General features: G+C 43.9%; 1 protein-coding gene across 1 annotated transcript in view; it reads right to left on the reverse strand.

Annotated features, from left to right (window-relative positions):
• The window catches only part of PM20D1 (peptidase M20 domain containing 1), a 48,198-nt gene that overhangs the window by 16,754 nt on the left and 7,444 nt on the right, over positions 1 to 24,000 (reverse strand). Inside the window, exons 4-11 of the mRNA XM_085898809.1 lie at positions 23,717 to 23,949; positions 18,821 to 18,907; positions 18,546 to 18,679; positions 15,083 to 15,202; positions 14,816 to 14,891; positions 12,611 to 12,672; positions 3,309 to 3,387; positions 3,096 to 3,167 (exon numbers count right to left, since the gene is read on the reverse strand). Coding sequence (XP_085754935.1) covers positions 3,096 to 3,167; positions 3,309 to 3,387; positions 12,611 to 12,672; positions 14,816 to 14,891; positions 15,083 to 15,202; positions 18,546 to 18,679; positions 18,821 to 18,907; positions 23,717 to 23,949 — 863 coding nt within the window. The remainder of the gene's footprint in view (positions 1 to 3,095; positions 3,168 to 3,308; positions 3,388 to 12,610; positions 12,673 to 14,815; positions 14,892 to 15,082; positions 15,203 to 18,545; positions 18,680 to 18,820; positions 18,908 to 23,716; positions 23,950 to 24,000) is intronic.

Raw genomic sequence — 24,000 nt, forward strand, 5'->3', positions numbered from 1 at the left:
CGGCTTGAACTAACGGCTCGACTCAACGATAAGTAACACCTCAATATGTGGGTTTCAGAATGTGGAATGGAGTCCTCCCAAGACGAGCTCAAAGTATCCACCTTCATTTCAGTAAGATGTCACGATTCATGGATCAAGCTGTGAAATTTCCTGTGCTCAAAGTTTTGTGTCAAGGACTCTCTTCAAAATTGTCACGAAGCCCCGGACAGCTTCCGACTGTAGTTGCATGTAGTAATATTTCCAGGGATGTTTTTAATATCTCTGAGGTTCTTCATCATCATTCCCGTAGCTCCAACTATCACTGGTAAAACATTGGCATTCTTCAGCTTCCAGAATCTTCTCACTTCATTCTTGAGGTCTTGGTGTTTTTCCATTTTCTTGATTTCTGCATCGTTTCGTCTAAATTCACTGGCAATAACACCTCAATTAGCAATGCCTTCTTCTCTCTCTTTTGTACCCAGGTATGATATCTGGTTGCAATGCTTTGTTTTTGATGTTCACGCTCGATGGCATCATTTGGTCGTAGTGAGCGGCACTTCCATTTTTCAGTGTTTGCTTTTGGTTCATGTTCTCACAAATTTTCTGGAACTGGGATTTCAAGGTTTTTGCAGATGTGCCAGCAGATTAATTTACAAACTCTGTTATGTCGTTGTGTGTACAGCTGTTCTGACATGTTTGTATTTTTTTGTGTGTGTTCGGTTTTTAAAAGTCATTTATCATTCTCTTTAGTTCCGCCAACTCCACCCCTCAGATATATATATATATATATACACGCACACACGTCTCCCCCCCCCTCCCCTCAACACCCCTTCACACACATCCCTCCCGCAGTGTATAGCAACACATAATGTGGCATCACTCTACCACCCTCCCCCCTTCCTCGCTCTTCCCTCCACTTCCCCCCCCCTTCTCTCTCTCTCTCTTTCCCCTAAATAACCTCACCAGCGAAGCGATGGGTTGTATTGTTACGAATCTGGAAGCCATGAGCACTCAACATACAGGTCCTATAGCTCAGTTATTTCGATAAGTAAATGTGGATAGATAGCTCCCCGTCCCTTGTTTAATGGGTAATTAAATGTTCATGCGCTGCGGAGTTATTTTGATAGAGTTTTCTTTTATTTTTACACCACTAACATCAACTACAACAACGCCAGCATCACCCTCACCTTCACCTCGCTCTGGTCGACGCCATGGTGGGCGGAGTTCAAGTAGGAGCCTCGCGGCGACCCTCGACCAGTCAGCGTGCTCCGAGTGAGGTAGCCGCCGCTCAGCCAATCAGACCCGCGACGGTGAGAAAGGCGGTCCGCGTGACGTCACCATGCCCCCGGGCCAATCGACGGACTTGCCGCTCATTTTGGCCAATGACAGGGCGACGAGCGATTCTGCACGCCAAAACCGTCCAGTGAGGGAGAGCGGGGAGGGTGGAGGTGGCCCTCCCCCCCCTGGACAAGGGTGAATAAGGTTGCGGCGCGATCGGACCGAGAGGAGAGTTTTTGAGATAGTTGATGACCATCGAGCAGGCAAAGTTGTGGTCAATCTGACGGGCAGGTTGAACAAGTGTGGAGTTATCAGCCCTCGCTTTGACGTTCAACTCAAAGACTTGGAGAAGTGGCAGAGAAACCTCCTGCCTTCTGGACAGTTTGGGATACAGAGGAGAGTTTTGGTTGCCGGCACGAGTGCTGAAGGGAGCTCTGGATTCTATCATCCCATCTCGATGCTGGCCTGGTTTGCCCGTGTCAGCCAAACCACACGAGGTGGACAGGTCCATGTCCGTGTGTGTGTGTGTGTGTGTGTGTGTGTGTGTGTGTGTGTGTGTGTCCATCTGCAAGTAGGAATTGTTAAAGTGCTCTTTGTTGTACATACTTGCAGCTCTATAGTCGGATAACTCTGCCCTTACATGCTTCCGTCCTTCCCCACCTACAGTTAATAAATACCCCATTTGTTAAATGTATCAGTTCGTTGCTGTGTTTCTTCTATTGGCTTAGCATGGCACGTGTTGGTGAATTACAAAGGCTGTTGCCGCTGTAAATGTACATTTGGACCGACGGGACTTCGGCAACCATCCGCTCGGGTTGCGCATGGGTCGGGCACGCTAACGGCTCGACTAAACGAGTGCCGTCGAGGGTGTGATTACTCGGTAACTCGCCACGTAGATCTCGAGGTATTTTGAAGATTGGCAAATAACCCTGTACCACGTTGTGGAATTATTGACGATTCACGGTCCAGTAAGGGACCCGTACCCTCGGAGTTTTCCGAAAGGTACGATCTAGATTCCGGGTGTTCGGTCGAGTCGACCCTACCACCCCACCTCGCGTTCGTGCTCGCAGCCGATACCCGGTCCGCAACAGTATTTGCTCGTAAATAATAAAATATTTGCTGAAAAGGCAAAATAGGCAATTCAAAGTGGCCAAATTTTTACAAGGTAGTCGAGTACTAAAATCACAAAGAAAAGCAAACAGTCAGAAATATTTTGGCTCCATAAGCATCCAAATACACAGGAATTAATTAACGACAAATGATGATGATAATCACCACAGACAAACAACTCTTTAATACGATAGCGCATAACGACGTTGTTTTTATGCAATTAAAGTCACTGCGCACATGTAACCCAATCCCGTTTGCTTTGGCATCCTGGTGATCAAACCTGGAACTACTACTTTTGGTCAGAGTCGGAGCTTGGGACTCCGTATACCTTCAGTGCATGGGCAGACATCACTTATTATTGTGTGGACAGATATGAGTCAGATATGACAGATATGACAGTGTGGACAGACAAACAGACCCAAACGCAATACCCTCTCCTCTGGCGAGGGAAATAACCCCAGCAAGAACACTAGGATTATAACCATTAACCATACTAGCATGGAAGTCCAACAATAACAAAATAATGCAATTACCACCAGCAGTTCACATTGCATTGCACATAACTCAAGCCTCATGAAAAAAAAAAATCTATGTAATCAACTATGAGCAAATTTTGACATTTGAAAGTGCAGCTCACCTAAGTATGCAAGGAAATACTGATGCATTATGTGAAGGCTGCTGTTGTTAGAAGTGATGTGTGAGGTATAAGTGAGTGTTGTAACACTCACCTCGTCCACAGTCTGCGCTGGATGTATTCGGAAGTTAACGGTTGCTTCAGCCACAGGCGCCAACACATTCGACTGTGGCACATATTTACCAAACAGGGTGCAGGCATTATCTGGTATATTGTACATACGAGACTGCAATCAAAAATACAAGTGTATGATGATTATCTATAACAAATGAAGGTTTTAGTCACAACAAAAGTTAAGAAAAAAAACCTTAATGCCAGCATGGAATTCCGTGACAGCTGTTGTTGTTCGTACAAGTGTGTTGGTTAAAGGAGTCCTCTCGAGTAACCTGAAATCGATGCCAATTCATTCATGATGGTTTCCCAGTTTCATAAAAGCAAAATAATGTGGATGAGATTGCTAATTAAAATGTAAATATGGATTCAGTACAGCACTTGCATTTCAGATGAACCCCCTCAACAACCATATACCCACAAAGCCAAATAACCACAAAGCCATATACCCATAAATAAATCCAATTACAGAGACATGGCAGAAGTAAATAGACACCATGATTTTAAATAATTTATTTATTCAACATTTGAAGAACATTTGATCCATTTTAATACACACTTGTATTTTGTAGACTTTCCATTTGTAGATTTCAATGCTTTTACTCTTTCAGGCATAGAACCAATGAGTTCCGAAATTTTCTCTTGTGGGATTTCTGCCCAGGCTTCACGCAAACGGGTTAGCAATTCTGTCCGTGATGTTGGTTTCCTGGACTTTTTCCACACAGCTCGATCTAATATGGCCAATAGGTGTTCAATGGGATTCATGTCAGGAGACCGACTTGGCCATGGAAGTCGCTTGATCCCATTTCTGTCCTGCCATTCTTTGGTGTTTTTTGCAGTGTGGCACAGAGCTCCATCTTCCATGAACAGTGTTGTTTTTGACCATCGGACCAGTGGAGAAGACAGGGAGAAGTCCATCCTCAACGTTAGAAATGTGTGTCATAGTGTTGATGTTGTGTCATAGAAATGTGTCATAGCCAACACGCTCCACAAGCTCTGACCGACCAGTGCTCCAGATTGCTCCCCACACAATCACTGAAAAACCATGTTTGACAGTTGGCTGCAATGGGTTCAAAAAAACTCTTGACTGGGAAGTCTCCAGACCCATACGCATCCACTGTCAGAAAATTGAGCAAATTGGGACTCATCTGAAAAAAATTCAGTTTGCCAAAACTCCAAGGGTCTTGTGGACATCTCGTCAGCCCACTTCTTTCTCTGCTGAATGTTCGCTGGTTTAAGAAGAGGTTTCTCCTGGCTGCTCTCCCATAGTTGCCCAGTTGATGAAGGTACCACACGGCGGTTCTTCAGCTAACTTGGACTTCCTCTGAAACTTACTGCCTTCCAATGGGGAGTTTTCTCAATGGACCGCTTGACAGCTCGAAGACACCTTTCTGAGGGCCCAGATCGACCAGAATGGAAAGCTGTGGATTCCTTGCTTTTATGGTGAATTGCACAATCACCTGATTGACCATAGAAAGTGAAATGCCAAGGTTCTGAGCTATCTGATGCTGGCTGACTCCACCTTCTGAATGGCCAACAATTCGTTCTCTTTGAAAATCGGAAAGTTTGTGTGCTCTCTGGGTTCGAGGCAGAGTTAATTGTCATACAAGACCCAGGAACTCGTTTCTGCAAAGAAATAATTGAATACGAGTACAAATTACTGAGTAAAACTTGCTTTATACAGATGAAATGAAGAAATTTAAGGTGTCTATTTACTTCTGTCATGTCTCTGTATACATGATGGTATTTGCAAGAAATATTCCAGCATTTACAAGTGTGCACAAATTCTGTCAGTTGTCAATCAGAAGAAGATTCAGTATTTTTTTTTTATAAAGGAGAACAAAAAACGAATGGGAGAGGGTGGAGGGTAGATGATATGTGCTCAAAGCTTCTGACAAATGTGCTCAAAGCTTCTGAAAAATACATAGCCAGCATTATTATTAAGAGAACAACAATCATTACCCTGCGATCGGTAGCGTACGTACATATGTCATACTGTTACGGATTTGGAAACCTTGTGCACACAAACAGCCAGAGTCCCTAAGCCTAGTTATTTTGATAAGTATACGTTCACTGTTGGAATCCCCCCTTTGTCTAATGCAGTGGTTTTCAAACGTTTTTTAGTGGCGACCCAATTTCAGAACCTCTCTACATCTCGCGACCCAAAAGATTCAAAACCCAATTCATAATATATAAGATAAGATTTCATATGACACAAGAACATTTACTGTTTACTTTATTCACCATCGTCACGTTTTCATAGACGAGTAAACGGAGAATAGCCGACAGTATCCAAATAGTACAGTTGAATGTTTCAGAAGTTTAGTCTGAATGACATTTAGATATATCAGTGAGAAGGATGAGCCTGTTTTTCAGAAACCAACTTCTCTATTTGTGGAGAAGTAGATGACAATGCCAGGATCATATCATGCTCCATTTCTAGGCGATTTCTGTACTTTGTTTTAATCACCACCATGGTGGAGAACGACTGCTCACAAAAGTATGATGAAGGATATGGCATGAGAACCTTAATGACGTGCCGTGACAGGGTCGGGTACGATGGCAGCATTTTGCAACAGAATGTCGACAACGAATTCGTCCGTGCAAGAGCCTGCGCTCCTGAATCCTGCTGGAACTGTACAAGCTCTTCTTGTGCTGTATCATCTTCATCAGCAATCGAGTCCAGTGGAGCCGTGAAAGGGTCCCGAACCACAGAAAAAGGACTGCACATCCAGCTCAGGGAAATAGTGCTCGAACTGTTCAATGAGCGACCGAAGGTGACGTGCTATCTCCCCAGAAAGACTGTCGAGCTCAGTATCATCATACTGGCAGGTCGGTCGATGCTCCACCAGATGGGGGAAAAGGCTGAAGCGCTTAACAGCTGCTTTGTCTGCCAGTAATTTTAGAGTCGCCAGAAATCCGCTCACTTTGTCGTGAAAAATCATGAGGTTGGCGTTTTTGCCTTGGAGGGAGCGGTTGAGGACATTGAGACATTCAAAGATGTCAACGAGATAGCACAGTTCTGACAGCCAAGAGGCCGACTCAAGCAACGCTACCCATGCCGTTTTCCCTTGTGTGCGTAGGAACTCCTTCAGTTCATCTTTGAGCTCGTAAACGCGCAGAAGAAGGTTTCCTCGAGATAACCATCTGACTTGAGTGTAGAATAGTAAATTTTTCTCATCGGCGTCCATCTCCTGGCAGAATAGCCTGAATAACCTAGTGTTGAGGAAGCTCGATTTGATGTGATTCACCATTTTTACGACTTCTGAGAGCACGCTCTGCAAGGTTTCTGGCAAAGTACGAGAGGCGAGTGCTTCTCGGTGAATCATGCAGTGTACCATGGAGGTCTGAGGAGCCATGAATCCAGAACGCACTCCTAACATTGCTGGCGCGCCATCTGTTGTAGAACCGAGGAACTTTCCAAAGTCCAGATCATGGTCACGATAAAACTGCTCTACTTTCCCAAAAATGTACTCGCCTTTGATGGTGGCCTCCAATGGTTTGATGAGCAGAGGCTCATCGACAAAGTTATCAGCCTTGATGAAGCGGACCCAGACGATGAGTTGCGCGTACTATGCGATATCAGTGGACTCGTCCAACTGTATGGTGTGCCACGGCGATTCCTTGATCTTCTGTACGACCTGAGCCGTTACGTCCAGACTCATATCTTCAATTCTGCGTTGGATGGTGTTGTCAGAGAGGGGTATAACTGCCAGTTTCTACGCCGCTTCCTCCCCAACCATCAGAGATACCATGTCCTTTGCACATGGCAGCACGAGTTCTTCCGCAATGGAGTGAGGCTTTTTAGTCTTGGCAATATGGAGCGACACTCGATATGAGGCCTCTCATGCCCGAGAATTGGTCTGATGGCATGTACCCTCTCTGTCAAGACGTGTATTCTTGAGTGGAAGAACTTTCCTCTCAAAGAACGCTCTCTCCTTATCCTGATAAGGCGCATGTTTTGTAGTCAAATGCCTCTGCAACTTATTTTGTTTCATAGACTCCGTAGGAAGCACTTCGAAACAAATCACACACTGAGGCCTCTGTGCCCCACTTTTATCCACCACGAAGTAAAATCCAAGGTCCAGAAATTTATCCTGGTAAGAATGTTCTCGAGATTTGCTGGTGGCCGGTGCTGCCATCACAAATAAGGGCTCGAGTCGTACGTGGAGACGTGAATAGACGTTAATGATAGAGTCAGAGTCTGAGAGGCCGTGGATTAAACCACTAATTTCCCGCTAAAATGAACCGCCCTTCAGCGAGCCCACGCATCGGCTGGATCCCATTCCAAGCATCATGTTGCGCCGGTCCCCATATTTTAAAATGAACCGTTTATATTACATCCCGTAAAAGCGAACACCGATCTAAATTAGACAATTTTTTTTTCGCTGCGAGCGGATGCCCGCGACCCCACGAAATTTGCTCGGCGACCCCACTTGGGATCGCGCCCCCGAGTTTGAAAAACCAAGGTCTAATGGGAATTACATGTGTGTGCTACGAATTATTGTATAGTCAGGTTTATTACATCCTCAGCTACAACAACTACAACAATGACGACGATGGCAACAACAGCGCGCCGTCCTGCACTCGACCCGGTCGCCATTACGCACGTGTTTTTGGCTGAGGTCGTGGGCGGAGCCTTCGTCGCCGCGGGTCGAAGCTCCGCTCCGAGGAGGAGCAGAGAGCGTTTCCTCCAGCCAATGAGCAGAGGGCGAGCACCACACACGTGCCCCAGCCAATCAGGAGGCCACCACGAGTCGCCTGACAACCCACCGTCCAATCAGGAGGCGAGTGGCGGGGAAAAGAAGCCCCTTGCTCCTCAAGAGGAGGAGCGTGGTTGTCTGCCAGTAATTTTATGGTCTGGACCAGCGTTTGGCAGACGGTGATTGTGGAGATTGCGGCACGGTCTGTGGTTGTTGACCAGCGTTCAGCAGACGGTGATCGTGGCGATTGCGGCGTGGTCTGTTGTTGTCGACCAGTGTTCAGCAGATGGTGATCGTGGCGATTGCGGGGCGGTCTGTGGTTGTCGACCAGCGTTCAGCAGATGGTGATCGTAGCGATTGCGGCGCGGTCTGTGGTTGTCGACCAGCGTTCAGCAGACGGTGATCGTGGAGATTGCGGCGCGGACTGTGGTTGTCGACCAGCGTTCAGTAGATGGTGATCGTGGCAATTGCGGCGCGGTCTGTGGTTGTCGACCAGCGTTCTGCAGACAGTCGTGGTCGTGAATGGAGCGGTCTGAGACAGTGGTAATCGTGGTTGAGCGGCCTCGTTCGTGTGCCATGGATTTCGGGTCGTGGGTTCCGGTCCCACCGTAATGGTTCCGGAATCGGTGTGGCCGCACGAAGCAGACAGGTACCCCGGCCCGGCTTGACCGAGATAGACCCACGGGGTCCAGTGCGTGCGTGTGTGTGTGTGTGTGTGTGTGTGTGTGTGTGTGTGTGTGTGTGTGTGTGTGTGTGTGTGTGTGTGTGTGTGTGTGTGTGTGTGTGTGTGTGTGTGTGTGTGTGTGTCCTTGGGCACAGTCTGTTAAGTAGAATTGTGTAAGTGCTTTCCTTTGCTTGTAAATTACATTTCTTTTATTCGTGATAACTCTGCTCTGTGTCTCCCCTCCCCGATTATTATTGTAAAATAAACCCCCCGTGTTAAATGTACCAGCTCGTTTTCTGTGCTTTCCTCCATTGGCCTCGCATGGTGCGTGTTGCGAAGTGGTAGGGCTGTTCGTGCCGTGGATTGTTCATTGGGACCGGCGCGGCTCTGGTAACTCTGCTCGGTTACGCCGGATCTGAGTCGGTACCTGCGACTCGGTCCGGACAGAGTCGGCCGAGGGTGTGGTTTTCCCCGGTAGTTGGACGACGTGGTTACTTAAGGTATATTGAAATTAGGCAATTAACCCTACCCCACGCCGTCGAAGTATTGGCGACCACGGTCCACTAAGGGACCCATGAGCTTTGGACTTGTCCGAGAGTCACGACCTAAATTCCGGGTGTTCGGTGGGAGACGACTCCACTGCTCCACCTAGTGGTCGTTTATCACCACCGACCCCCCCCCCCCCAAGCCCACAACAGTACGTCGTACGTGTCTGCATGTTGTTAAGAGCGTACATCGAAAACCGTTCAGCGGAGGAAATTAAAACTTAACCACGTTACATGACCATGTGATATAGCAGTCACTCTTTTGAGGTCAACATAGCCCAAAGATCAACATCGGCCAATTTTCTAAAATCCACAATTTTCATCCGATTGACTAAAAATTTGAAGAGGAGTTGCATATTTGGTCATTGAATTCAACCACCAATTATTTTTGAGGTCAATGTAGGCCAAAAGGTCAAATTTCTGAAATCTTCAATATTCATTCGATTGACTTGAAATTTGAACAGGATTTGCATACCAGGTGACTAAATTCAACCACCAACTATTGTTGAAGTCAAACATCGGCCAAACGATCAACATCGACCAAATTTCTAAAATTGTCAATTTTCAAAAGACTAACCTGAAATTTGAACACGATTTTCATATCAGCTCATTGAATTCAACCACAAAAAATTGAGGTCAGCATTGGCCAAAAGGTCAACATAGGTCAGATTTCTAAAATTGTCAATTTTTATCCGATTGACTTGAAATTTGAGGAGGATTTGCATGTCAGATCATTGAATTCTTCCAACAACATACGTTTTCACCAATTATTTTTAAAGTCAAAATGTCAACATAGGCCTAATTTATAAAACTGAGAGATCGGGTTAAAAACTATATATATATATATATATATATATATATATATATATATATATATATATATATATATATATATATATATATGATATCTCAAAAGGTTGTGGATGAGTGATGACAAAACCAGGTGGATTTCAGTTGGTTCGGTGACGAGAACAAGTCGATCTGATTTTGATTCAGATTCATCCCATCAGTGGGATACAAAACATTAACTGTTCAGCTTGGCGGAGATAGGCACTCGACCGAGTGTCGTTCTACTTTGTTATGTTAATTGCCAAGTGTCGGTCTACGAGTGATTTTTACCCCGCGTACATGAACCAAAAAGCGGAGTTAAGCAATTGGTGGCGTACATACGCGTCTGCATTTTGTGAAGAGCATACATCAAAAACTGTTCAACAGAGAAAACTGAAACTTAACCACATGTTACAAGACCATTTGATACAGTGCATATTACTTGGATGTTGCCCACCCCCTTCAAGCTTACATGGTGAATTAAACAAAGCCTAATGGCCATAATTAAATAAATAAATTTATTTAAATCGCCCGATAAAGAGTTGGCTCACACCAAGTCCTTCTCAAGACTGCACGGGGTATGTATTCTATGTATACAATCTTGGAGAGTTAATCATTGAGTTTTTTTTATGAAGGGTGAGATGAAGGAAGTGGGCCGAGACCTCAATCTCATCTCAACCAACAACTGGATAAAGACGCTAAAGCAGTTGATCACTGACCTTTGTGGGGCAACTACGTGCTCACATGATGCTTTGAGTAATGCCAAGTAGCTGTTTAAAGATCCAGCGCAATATAAATTTTATAAAATCTTCTTTTTGGTATGATTATAATGAATTGTAAGTAACAAGCCAGTAGGCGGATATGGGTAGTCGCGATGGGCCCCTTCGATGGGGAATGATCTGAGGATTAAGCATAAGAAAATTCATGATTCTAGCTTCAAGGGTTAATGCTGCAGATTGTTTTTTTCGTTAAAATACCCCCACATTGAGGTTTTTCGGCTGTTGCTAGGCAACGGAGGGATCCATAGCAACGGTTCTTTCTCACACATAACTCGGACATACCATGAACCTACCATACCAGTTTCATGTATATCTGACTCATCGTCTCTGAGATATAACAAACTTCGTTTTTTTTTATTGTTTTCGACCAGGGTTCATTCAAAGTCTATCTTCCCTGACAGTTTTCATAGGATCCGGCTGGAAATTTTTGACAATATGGCGTAATGTACTGCCCACAGTCGCTCGTGGCCCGATTTTTGAAAAAATAAATTTTTATGATTTTTCAAAAATTTCAAAGTCCCGTTGCTAGGCAACGGATGGGTCCATAGCAACGGTTCTCATTTGCACACAACTATGTCATGGTATGAACCTACCAACCAAGTTTCATCGAAATCGCCATTGTATTAACGGAGCACTGGACCGAACAGAGAGACAAACATATCGATGGAAAAAGTGATAATAAGGGAAGAACAAATTTCAAAAAAAAATTTTTTGAAAAAAAATTTTTTTTTCAACAACATCGACTACCCAATACACCAATAACTGAACATGCTTTTCATTTTCATTGATTTTTTGAGGCGTTGAGTTAATTAAATCTGGCTAGTACCACCACTAAAGATTCTGGACAAAAGCCGAGGCGAGTGCGTAATCCATGTGACGTCATCTCAGGAACGATTGTTTCAGTACTGGAATAGATAGACCTGCTGCTGGGTATTGTCAATGCACCGTTTTGATGAACTATGCTAATAAATAGTAGCCCGACTCGTTTCAGAATCGTCGACATCGGGAAATAAATCTGAGGAAGTATTTTCTGATGAATCTTATTATGATGAATATGCTGAAGATGCTGTAAAGCCAATTAAGCCACTCATGTATGAACCCGATATGAAAGGTAGAGTATCGACGATAAAATACAGGGTGTTCATAACAATTGGGGAGACTCCAGAGGTATGTACATTTGCCTCTAAGCTGTCTAACCTTGGTTAAAATCCCAACCCAGCTATAAACCGTCATCCTGGTGTTTCACAGGCATGGTGATTCATCAATGTATGTGCTGTCCTTCAGATAGATGTTAAACTATCCTACGTTGTCCTTTACGGAGAGTAGGTGAGCTATCACCAGCACCAAGGCCAGGTTCCAAATTCCTACTCTAAAATACAGGGGGTGAGTGGGGGAGTTGGGGTGGGAAAGGAGTCGGTCGAGTGGGGGGGGAGGAGGTGGGAGAGGAGTCGGTCGAGTGGGGGGGGAGGAGGTGGGAGAGGAGTCGGTCGAGTGGGGGGGGGGAGTAGGAGAGGAGTCGGTCGAGTGGGGTATGTTGGTCGAGTGGATCGAGTGGGAAATGAAAGAATAAAGGGATGAAATAAATTTGCAGAGCATTTATTAACGTATGGTGTGCACATTGGGTCGGAAATCAATTACGAGTTTGGCCCACAGGTAGCATCTTTTCTGAAGGGTGCAACAAAGCACTAATGCAGTGTTCCCTGTAGGTAATGTCAACAATTTCGAATTTTGCTTACTCTTCATTGAAAGACACAATGGGATCTTTAACAAAATGCAAAGGAGACATGTTTCCTCTTTTACATCCATCCAAGGAACACTGTGTGATGTAACACTCCACCTATGAAGAACCAATCCAACTGTTTACAGCTGGGCCATGAATCGAACTCTGGTAATTAGATAGCTAAAATAAGTGTACTGTATGACCTCTGCACCATCCTATCAGGGCCGCAGAGAAATGATTCATGAGAAAGAAAACTTACCTGGCAACCAGGGGAGAAAAAAGCCACAGGTTCGACAAGATTATCCTCAATGGAAAGGAAAACTGCAATCAAAACAAACAAATTGACAACATTTAGATGGGCATCAATTTTTTGCTAGTCAATTGAAATAGTCTTCAACTGCATGTCTCAGTTATAATTACCTTAAGTTTGAGTTTTTTCATGATAATATCATCCCATTCCTCAAAAATTTGATGTCCACATTTCAGCAAAATATCATTCAATTACATTCTCTGTGATATATAAAATTTACTTTTCTAACTTTGTGGCAACAAACCTTTTCACTTTTGAGACTGACTGGTTGACAAGTTCTTTCTTTTTTTTGCACTGTACATTTTACACACATGCATTTTATCAACAATATATTCATCAACGTATTACAAGGTAAAATCCTTCTCCACTTCACTTTCACATTCGGGTTACCCCACATTCACTCCAGGCTTCCCCACGCCTGCTCAGTGTCTCTCCACTCCATGCCTCTGTCTACTTCCGTCACACCCTGGCCTCCTCCCAGCTGCCCCACCTCAATTCCCAGCCTTCACCCAGCGTCCCACCACACCCCGCTTCCCCAGCGTGCCGCCCCTCTCTGCTTCCACAATGTTCTGCCACCTCACCTATTTTCCACACTCTCTGCCAACAGTGCTTCCAACCCAATCCCCAACTCTAGGGACCTCCAACATCCAAGGTCTTCACTCCAATTTCACAAATCTCTCAATCTACGCTGCCAATGGTATACCTGATTATCTGGTGAGCAGAATCCTTCCCCACACCCCCCAGGATATCCCCGATTCTTCTATGTTGCTCTTCGGGTATTCAAGCCTAAACCCAATTCCGAAGGCAAAGGTGCACTTTATGTCAACAACTCCATTTCCCACTGTCCATGTACCACCACATGTGGTTGTACCACCACCACAGGTGGCCAAAAATCCCATGGCCAATGGCTTTTCAGGTCCCCCCTCACCCACAGGAATATCCTTCCCCCTCTTCCTACTGTCCATGTACTACCCACCTCACTTTGGCTGCGCTTTCCCCTCCGCAACAAGCTCTTGTCTTTCTTTGTGCTGTACAGTTCTCCTTGCAGAGATTATTCCATTTGAATCCCTCTCTGCCAACATGAAGAATCTTGTAATCACCCATCTCAACTCTGGACCATAGGCCTCACCAAATCAGTGAGCGTTCCGACCCGGATTTCTCCCAATGGCATGTGCTCCCTTTTAGACTGTGGTCATGATGGATTTTCCTACTAACATCTCCTGCTCCTCTTCCACTCAAATAGGTTTATCTGATCATGTGCTTGTGAGTCACCTCGTGAAGTGGTTAAGTCACTCCAATTTGTGGGCCTAACCATCAGCTATGATTTTCTTGGGCAGATCATATTTCCAAGATTGTCACAAGGTCTTTCCTTGGCCAATCTGAACTTTTGACAACTTACAACACCTTTATTCTGAATGTACCATTCTTGCCTTTGGGTTGGTGCCCTGCCTCACACCTTGCCCTTCTTGATACCATGGAAAGCATGGCCCTCAAAATCATTGGGATCTCCCATGACGAAGCAGAGTGTCTCAGCCTGTTACTTTTGCATCACATGCAGGTTGGTGGCCTCTCTGTATTCTGCCGCCTCCTTTTTTGTCTTACACCCTCTGCCCTCTCATGAACAACAAACACGTACCTGCAGGGCACACATGGTCTGCCAGTAACCCCCAAAATCCAGGCTCACTGCTCACCTCCACTCATTTGTTCCTCTTTAGACTAGAAGTTGTTACAAAACAAGATTGATACTTATAATATCCCCCTCCCCAAGGGGTTTTTCCTCCTTGGACAAACGCAGTGTTAACGTGTATGGATGATTGTTGCGTTTCGTGGGACAAGCCCCACGAAGAAGAGGAGGCAGAAGATGAAGAGGTATTCCAGAAGGAAACAAATTATAAAGCACAAACACGTCTGATTACATTTTTAACCACTTACGACTGCTGTTTAACACTAAACTAAAAGAAATGTGGAGGAATCCCAACATCCATGAGGCATTCTATACTTATCGCGCCCACCACAGAATAACGGACCTGAACATAGATCTACTGTAATCCATATACCCCAGAGAGGATAATAACATGACCCTTCCTGTCGCTCCCCTAGGGAGTGGGTGTACTGGTGTATCTGAAAAAGAACAATTAGAATGTGGAGCAAGACCTCAGGAGCCAGGAACTCCAAAAGGTCCTTTTCAGGTCCCAATCCGAACATCAAGGGCATGCGTTGTTCTTCAAGCCTGTGAGATATGCAAAAGTATACAAGTAAATGACAGGTACTGTATATTGCAGTATCTCAGTCTCCAAATGAGAGGATGAACAATTTGGTAATTAGTCAACATCGGATTTCTCTTGGATATTAAAGTTAAAGTAAAACATTTAAATATCAGCTTGTATTTTATGTAGCATGCAAAGTTTTTGCGGCTTGTACCTGGATACTGCACGAGACAAGATACCAACACTCGTTTCTCTGGGAGGCATCGAGGAATGACCCATTTTTTGTTTCACACCGAGTTTAATCGTAAGAAACCCTTTTTCTGAAGATCCAATACTGGTGTAAGGAAGACAAGAAGTCAAAGACAGATTACCTTTTTGAGAATGGATATTCTTATACAATACCTTGCATATTTTACATGAGGAATTAAGGATGATGAAAATATGCATGAAATGAAGGATGTGAAGAACAAACATTTACCTTAATTGGCAATATGACACTTTCAAAATGACATAATCCACCACAGATTGCTTGGTCCACATGCACAGAAACCTCAAGTAATGAAGTAAATTGGAGCAGCCTGGACATATTCATGCCTCCCAGTTGAAGATTGTGGAATGCAACGACTAAAAAAAAAATAGTTTTTAAGCCGAAAGTACTTGTAAGTGTACCTTGTAAGTGTGCGCAACGAAAGTTGGAGAATTTCCTGATCAACTCATCCAAAAAGTTGATACATTGGAGTCTGTATTGGAAAAACTCCCGACGATGTGTGCCCATGAAAGGTCAAAGGTTCATAGATGTGTGTTCTGCCCAAACCTTCGTACTTCCTCATACCGATGGGATTTGGGAGGGTAATATCTGGGGCTGTTGATGCACATGGCACAGGTTAAGTTGATAATGATGATATTTACGATTAATAATGAAAGGGGGGGGGAGACAGATGGGTGGGAGTTGAAATTGTATGGGCTGTCGTTATAAATACATATTTTTGTGTCGTCCCAGGACGACAAGAGAAATTATCCTACATTTTTGCATCTATTGGTGAAAGGAGAAGTGTGTGTGTGTGTGTGTGTGTGTGTGTGTGTGTGTGTGTGTGTGTGTGTGTGTGTGTGTGTGTGTGTGTGTGTGTGTGTGTGTGTGTGTGTGTGTGTGTGTGTTTCATAACCACGGCCGCTGCTAGCCAATTGTATTAGCAGGAAATGGCACAAAATGAACTCCCCTCTTCCACAGATATTTCTCGTAAACCTATATTCATGCGAGTCCGATTTGCATTCAGGAACAGAATAATTATGGTTAACCATTTTGAAATTGCCATTCTATCATCTAAATGCTGAAAATTATGTTTAAAAGATGAAATGAATTATACATTTCACACCAGCAATAGCAGGTTAAAAGTGCCCAGCAAGCAGAACCGAGTCAGTGTAAACACGCACACAACACATGCGCCAACGGCCTCATTTGGCATTCATACACCATTTTGAAAATGCTGTATTATACAGACATAATAGGCATTAAATAACAACATAAGTCAGCATATTTCCGAAAATTAGCACAATGGCAAGTTTTGCAGGGACGTGTTGTTCATATACGATTTTTCTATAACCCACACAGGAACAGCAGGTGGATTGTATATATTACATACTCGAGTGCAGAAAGACAAGGGGGGGGGGGTGGTTGTAAATATGATAGTGAGAAAAGGTATGCTAGTGCAGAAGACAGGGTGAAGGAAGCATGGTGAACTTGCAGAATAAATAAATAAATAAAAAGATGGCGTGATTTGCAAAATCCAAATAAACAATAGTTGCCATGGAAACAGATCAGGTCAGGTCAGGTCAGATCAGGTATAGGAGTCTGCACCGGAGCAGCATGTCGCTGCATCCACGTTCCACCAGTACTCCAGGGGCCTCAGTCTGGCCACCCCCCAGGCAGATGCGTGACCCGTCCCCATCTCCTTGAGATGTCGATCAACCTGCCACAACCATGAGACACGTGGTCAGTCCATTGGCCTCCTCCGCTAATGAGGCTCCCTCGCTGAGAGAATCTGGTGAGCAGGATCAGCATCAGGAAAACGAGCCACTTGTCCATACAGCTGACGCTCATGGACTATGTAGGTGACAAATCCCATTTAAGTCTCTCTCAGAAACCACTCGTTGGACACAAAGTCTGATCAGCGATAGCCAAGATTCTCTGAAGAGACCTGGTGCCAAAGGAATTAAGTTTACGCCTCAGATCCCTGGTCAGAATCCAAGTCTCACATCCAGAGAGCAAGACTGGAAGCACCAAGGACCTGAAGACTCGGACTTTCGTCCTCCTGCACAGGTATCAACAGCGCCACACCCCATGATCAGGTGAATCTATGACTCCCCAGGTCTGACCCAGATGTCTATTGACACAGACAGCAGACACATGAATATCACTGCCTAGGTAATTGAATCTCTCCGTGACCTCAACATCCTCACCACAAACGGGTACAGACAAGATAGCAGCATCCAAGATGTCATTGAAAGCCTGTATCTTAGTTTTGACCCAGAAAACATGTAATCTCAGCAGCTCCGACTCCTCAATCAGCACCTCGAGGACCCCCGCAAGGATATGCAGAGTCTCTGCAAAGATGACTGCATCATCTGCAAAATCAAGGTCAGAGATCTTAACATTCCCAAACGATGCACCGCAGCTTAATCTTTCCAACATCCTCCCCAGAATCCAGTCCATACAAGTACTGAAAAGAGTGGAGGCCATGACACACCCCTGATGAACTCCAGTAACAACTGGAAATAAGTCAGAGATGGTGTCACCATATCACACAGCACTCTCAGTTCCAGAGTATAGTTCAGACATCAGATTGATCAGTTTTGGTGGCACCCCATGAAGACCAAGGCTGCAATTGATCAGTTTTGGTGGCACTCCAGAGGGCATCCTGATTCACTGAATCAAACGCTTTGGAGAGATCAACGTAGGCTGCAATCAGCCACTGCGAAGCTCTCGTCTACATTCGGTGAGGACCCGAAGGGCAAGGAAACGGTCAATCATTGATCTCTTTGGTGTAAAGTCTGACTACTCTGGGCGCTGATGCTCAAGCAGATGGTGGCGAACCCCATTAAGAATTATCCGTGTAAAGACCTTTCCCAGCATTGAGAGCAGCATCACCCCTTGGCAGTTGTTGCAGTCTTGGCGATCATTCTTCCCTTTCTAGAGAGGGGCAAACAAGGCCTCTGTTCCAGTGAGTTGGGATTATGCCTGTGTTCCAGGCAGAGCAGAGAACTGCATGCAACGACACGAGTACAGCATCTCCACCAGCCTTAAGTTCAGCATGGATGCCACAGATCCGAGGAGCTTGCTACGGGATTCTTGAGTCCAGCAATTCCTTGTTCTTAAATCGAGAGTTGTAGACACATTCCAATTCTCCCCGGCCTATCTCAGGTTCCAGAAGCAAAGAAACCAAATCCTGAATACCTGACCAAAAGCAAAAAGTTCAGCATAGCCTTTAGCTGTATTTCAATCTTCAACAATTGACATGCTTGTTCAGTGCGTCAATACCTGAAACGGTCCTGGTTAGGGGAGGTGGAGGGGGGAGGGGAGGTGGAGGGGGGAGGGGAGGTGGAGGGGGTAGGGAGGTGGAGGGGGGAGGGGAGGTGGAGGGGGGAGGGGAGGTGGAGGGGGGAGGGGGAGGGAGGCTCACATTGCTACGGGATTCTTGAGTCCAGGAATTCCACCATCAAGGATTGCCGAGCCCTCGTCAAGCACAAAATCTAGAGAGATATTTCGCTTAGAGAGCAACATTCCTATGCTTCTAGCACCATCAAGACCTCCAACCTGTAGAAAACAATTTTTCATCATTAGCAAAAGCTTTACAAAGATGAAAAACTATTACCTAAAAAAATAAAACCGCACCAAAAGGTGATGACAATAATTGCTTGCATTATATTTCTAATCTTGCAATGTCAGATCACTCACCTCTTCATCATGACCAATAGCAACGTAGAATGTCCTCTTGGGAGAAAAGCCTTCCTCCAAAAGCATTTCCAGTGCTTGCAGTATTCCCTTAAAACACGTAGCTGCATTACAACTTCAATAAGATGCACAAATACTGTAATATTGATTATTTAAATCCATGTGACACAATCAGCAGGAATCTTAAAAAAGGACAAGTGTTAGACTTATTAAACACAAGGGTAAGAGCAATCTCAAATTACTATAACACCATTCCAGTCATATCAATGACCAACTCGAGTGAAGTTGATGGTGTGCCATTGCAAATCTCCCCGCTTCCCACCTAAAGCAAAGTTGAAAGATGGCAAAACGTTCCACCAGGAATAACACAATATCAAGTTTTGAGAAAAAAATAAAAAATCTTCTGCTTTGTCCCATGTGACCCTGTCACCACCCCCTGGAGCATGAACCACAGGTCAAATGCAAAGAATCATTACACATTTCATGCGTCCCCCAATGTTGATTGCATATACCAAGTTTCATTAAAAATGTTTAAATTGCATTTTTGTGCCCGTAATTGCATTTTTGGGGATTTGACCTCTTGACCCAGCCACAGAGGGTGGGGCTAAAATGATACTGTTCTCACATCTTCGTGCCATGTGGTGATCATAACTAGCAAGTATGGTGAATTTCTGCACAACCGTTTAGGAGGAGGTAGGGTAACAGATGGACAGACAGACAGACAAGCTGGTAGGTGGACATGAGTAGTCGGCCATTGCAAGGCAACGGAAGGGTCCATAGCAACGGTTCTTTCTCACACATAACTAGGACATACCATGAACCTACCATACCAGTTTCATGTATATCTGACTCATAGTCTCTGAGATATAACGAACTTCGTTTTTTTATTGTTTTCGACCAGGGTTCATTCAAAGTCTATCTTCTCTGACAGTTTTCATAGGATCCGGCTGGATTTTTTTGACAATATGGCTGAATGTACTGCCCACAGTCGCTCGTGTCCCGATTTTTGATTTTCGAAAAAAATAATTTTTTATGATTTTTTCAAAATTTCAAAGTCCCGTTGCTAGGCAACGGTGGTGTCCATATCAACGGTTCTCATTTGCACACAACTAGGTCATCGTATGAACCTACCAACCAAGTTTCATCGAAATCGCCATTGTATTAATGGAGCACTGGACCGAACAGACATACATACAGACAAGCCGGTAGGTGGACATGGGGAGTCAACTACCCAATAGAACCTGACGTGATGGGCCCGTTCGATGGGGAATGACCTGAGAATTAAGCACAAGAAAACTCATGATTCTAGCTTCAAGGGTTAATGCTGCAGATTGTTTTTTCGTTAAAATACCCCCACATTTAGAGGTTTTTTGGCCGTTGCTAGGCAACGGAGGGGTCCATAGCAACGGTTCTTTCTCACACATAACTAGGACATACCATGAACCTACCATACCAGTTTCATGTATATGGTATTACCAATTACCGCAATATGGTAATTCCACTCATAGTCTCTGAGATATAATGAACTTCGTTTTTTTATTGTTTTCGACCAGGGTTCATTCAAAATCTATCTTCTCCGACAGTTTTCATCGGATCAGGCTGCAAGTTTTTGACAATATGGCTGAATGTACTGCCCACAGTCGCTCATGGCCCGATTTTTGATTTTCGAAAAAATTAATTTTTTATGATTTTTCAAAACTTTCAAAGTCCCGTTGCGAGGTAACGGTGGTGTCCATAGCAACGGTTCTCATTTGCAAACAACTAGGTCATGGCGTGAACCTACCAACCAAGTTTCATCGAAATCGCCATTGTATTAACGGAGCACTGGACTGAACAGAGGGACAGACAAACATATCGACGGAAATACTGATAATAAGGGTAGAAAAAAAAATCTCAAAATTTTTTTTTCGACTCGATCGACAACCCAACAAGCCGGTAGGCAGACATGGGTAGTCGGCCGTTGCTTGGCAACGGAGGGGTCCATAGCAACAGTTCTTTCTCACACATAACTAGGACATACCATGAACCTACCATACCAGTTTCATGTATCTATGAATACGCCATCTGACTCATAGTCTCTGAGATATAACGAACTTCGTTTTTTTATTGTTTTTGACCAGGGTTCATTCAAAGTCTATCTTCTCTGACAGTTTTCATAGGATCTGGCTGGAAATTTTTGACAATATGGCTGAATGTACTGCCCACAGTCGCTCGTGGCCCGATTTTTGATTTTCGAAAAAATAATTTTTTTATGATTTTTCGAAAATCAAAAATCGGGACACGAGCGACTGTGGGCAGTACATTCAGCCATATTGTCAAAAAAATCCATACCATGAACCTACCATACCAGTTTCATGTATCTATGAATACGCCATCTGACTCATAGTCTCTGAGATATAACGAACTTCGTTTTTTTATTGTTTTTGACCAGGGTTCATTCAAAGTCTATCTTCTCTGACAGTTTTCATAGGATCTGGCTGGAAATTTTTGACAATATGGCTGAATGTACTGCCCACAGTCGCTCGTGGCTGTCGAAAATCGGGCGAAAATCGGGACACGAGCGACTGTGGGCAGTACATTCAGCCATATTGTCAAAAAAGTCCATACCATGAACCTACCATACCAGTTTCATGTATCTATGAATACGCCATCTGACTCATAGTCTCTGAGATATAACGAACTTCGTTTTTTTATTGTTTTTGACCAGGGTTCATTCAAAGTCTATCTTCTCTGACAGTTTTCATAGGATCTGGCTGGAAAATTTTGACAATATGGCTGAATGTACTGCCCACAGTCGCTCATGGCCCGATTTTTGATTTTCGAAAAAATAATTTTTTTATGATTTTTCAAAAATTTCAAAGTCCCGTTGCTAGGCAACGGTGGTGTCCATAGCAACGGTTCTCATTTGCACACAACTAGGTCATGGTATGAACCTAGCAACCAAGTTTCATCGAAATCGCCATTGTATTAACTGAAATCGCCATTTTAAATGCTGATAATAAGGGTAGAACAAATCTCAAAAAAATTTTTTTTTTTTTTTTCAACTAGATCGACTACCCAACAAGCCGGTAGACGACATGGCTGCTCACTCGGGATGGAAAGCTGGCCGACGCGACTAGCCGATATTCATGTACATGCTATCAATCAATTTAGCACAATAAATGATTATCACAGCCCTCTAAGTTTGTGCCCAGAAACCCGCTTTGTGAAATTTCAGGCATGCTTCCAAAGAGACTCTAACAAATGGCAGCCCTGGTAATTCCATTTATCTATTCGCAAAATATTTTATTTTTTTTATATGATGCTGTAAGACATTCTCATTGGGCACAAAAAAACAGGTCCCTCGAAGGTCCAGTTTCGGAGGTATTGATTTTTTTGTACAGTCCACAATAAGTGTACCATGTACGATAAAGTATTTTAGCTGTTGCTAAGCAACGGAGGTGTGCATAGCAACCATTCATTTTTGTGTACATGCTAGCCACATTGTACACATTTCACCCAAGTTTCATCAAAATCAGACTCTTTCTCTTCGAGATATTCGCAATTAACCGTTTCTGAAATGTTCGACATGTACTCGCCCAAAACCTATCTCCTCCTACAAATATTTTTGTTATGGCTGCAAATTGGCATGAAGGCAGCGAGATAGATTGCACACAGAACTTGAAGCTTCGATTTTTCGATGATTTTTTCGATTTTTTTTTTCTTTCGATTTTTTGACCACTTTAAAGGGCCGTTGCTATGCCGTTGCTAGGGCCCGGGGTCCCATATTCGAAACCACATGATTCCCAGAAATATTGGTCCTACCTACCAAATTTCATTGGAATCTGTTGAGTGGTTTAGCCCCAAGGCTTGACCAAAGTTTCGCGGACAGACAGACAGATGGAAATGTCCAGAATAAGGGTGCTCTAAGAGCAGCCAACAGACAGACAGACAAACAAGCCGGTAGGCGGACATGGGTAGTCGATCAAGTTGAATTTAATCGTTTTTCAGCCGTTACGAGCCAACACAAGCGTCCATAGCAACGGTTCTTTCTCACACATAACTCGGACATACCATGAACCTACCATACCAGTTTCATGTATATCTGACTCATAATCTCCGAGATATAACGAACTTCGTTTTTTTTTGTTTTCGACCAGAGTTCATTCAAAGTCTATCTTCTCCGACAGTTTTCATAGGATCCGGCTGGAAATTTTTGACAATATGGCTGAATGCACTGCCCACAGTCGCTCGTGGCCCGATTTTTGATTTTCAAAAAAATTAATTTTGGAGATTTTTTTGAAAATTTCAAAGGTCCGTTGCTGGGCAACGGATGGGTCCAGAGCAACGGTTCTCATTTGCACACAACTTGGTCATGGTATGAACCTACCAACCAAGTTTCATCGAAATCGCCATTGTATTAACGGAGCACTGGACCGAACAGACATACATACAGACAGACAGACAAACATATCGACGGAAATACTGATAATAAGGGTAAAAAAAAAATCTCTAATTTTTTTTTCGACTAGATCGACTACCCAACAGACAGACAAAACAAACATAGACGGAAATACTGATAATAAGGGTAGAAAAAAAAAATCGAAATTATTTTTTTTTTCGACTCGATCGATTACCCAATACCCAACAGACAGACGTTGCAGATTACAATATCCTCCGTTTTTATTTTTTGTTTCTTTTTTTCAGTATAGCGATAATATAATGCTTAACATGTTAAAATGGGAATTCACATTTAATACCATTTGATAACTCACAACAGAGCGAAATTGATAGCACGCCATGGCAAATCCCCATGCTTCCCACCAAAAGCAAAGTTGAAAGATGGCAAAAAGGTCCACCAGAAATGACCCAATTTAAAGTGAAAAACAACTTGTTGAGTGAACTACATCTGAAACTCACCACAACCGATTGTTTGTCATCCAAAGTACCTCTGCCATAAATAAACCCTCCTTGGTGCGTACCAGAGAAAGGAGGAAATTCCCATCCTTCCGGCAAGGCTGGGACGACGTCGAGGTGAGCAGCGAGCAGGTAAGGGGTCAGTTTGGAATCTAAACCTTGAACTTTAAATAGATGACTGTATTCGGCCACCGTTTCATAAGTAACCAGATTGTGTGAAAATATTGTTGGAAAGGCTGCAGGGATGAGGGATAAATAAGAACGTTATCATTGTCAACACACGTCTT

Source organism: Eptatretus burgeri, chromosome 10 (assembly GCF_056783735.1).
Source record: "Eptatretus burgeri isolate ZD-2024b chromosome 10, Ebu_testis_v1, whole genome shotgun sequence".
Lineage (NCBI taxonomy): Eukaryota > Metazoa > Chordata > Myxini > Myxiniformes > Myxinidae > Eptatretus > Eptatretus burgeri.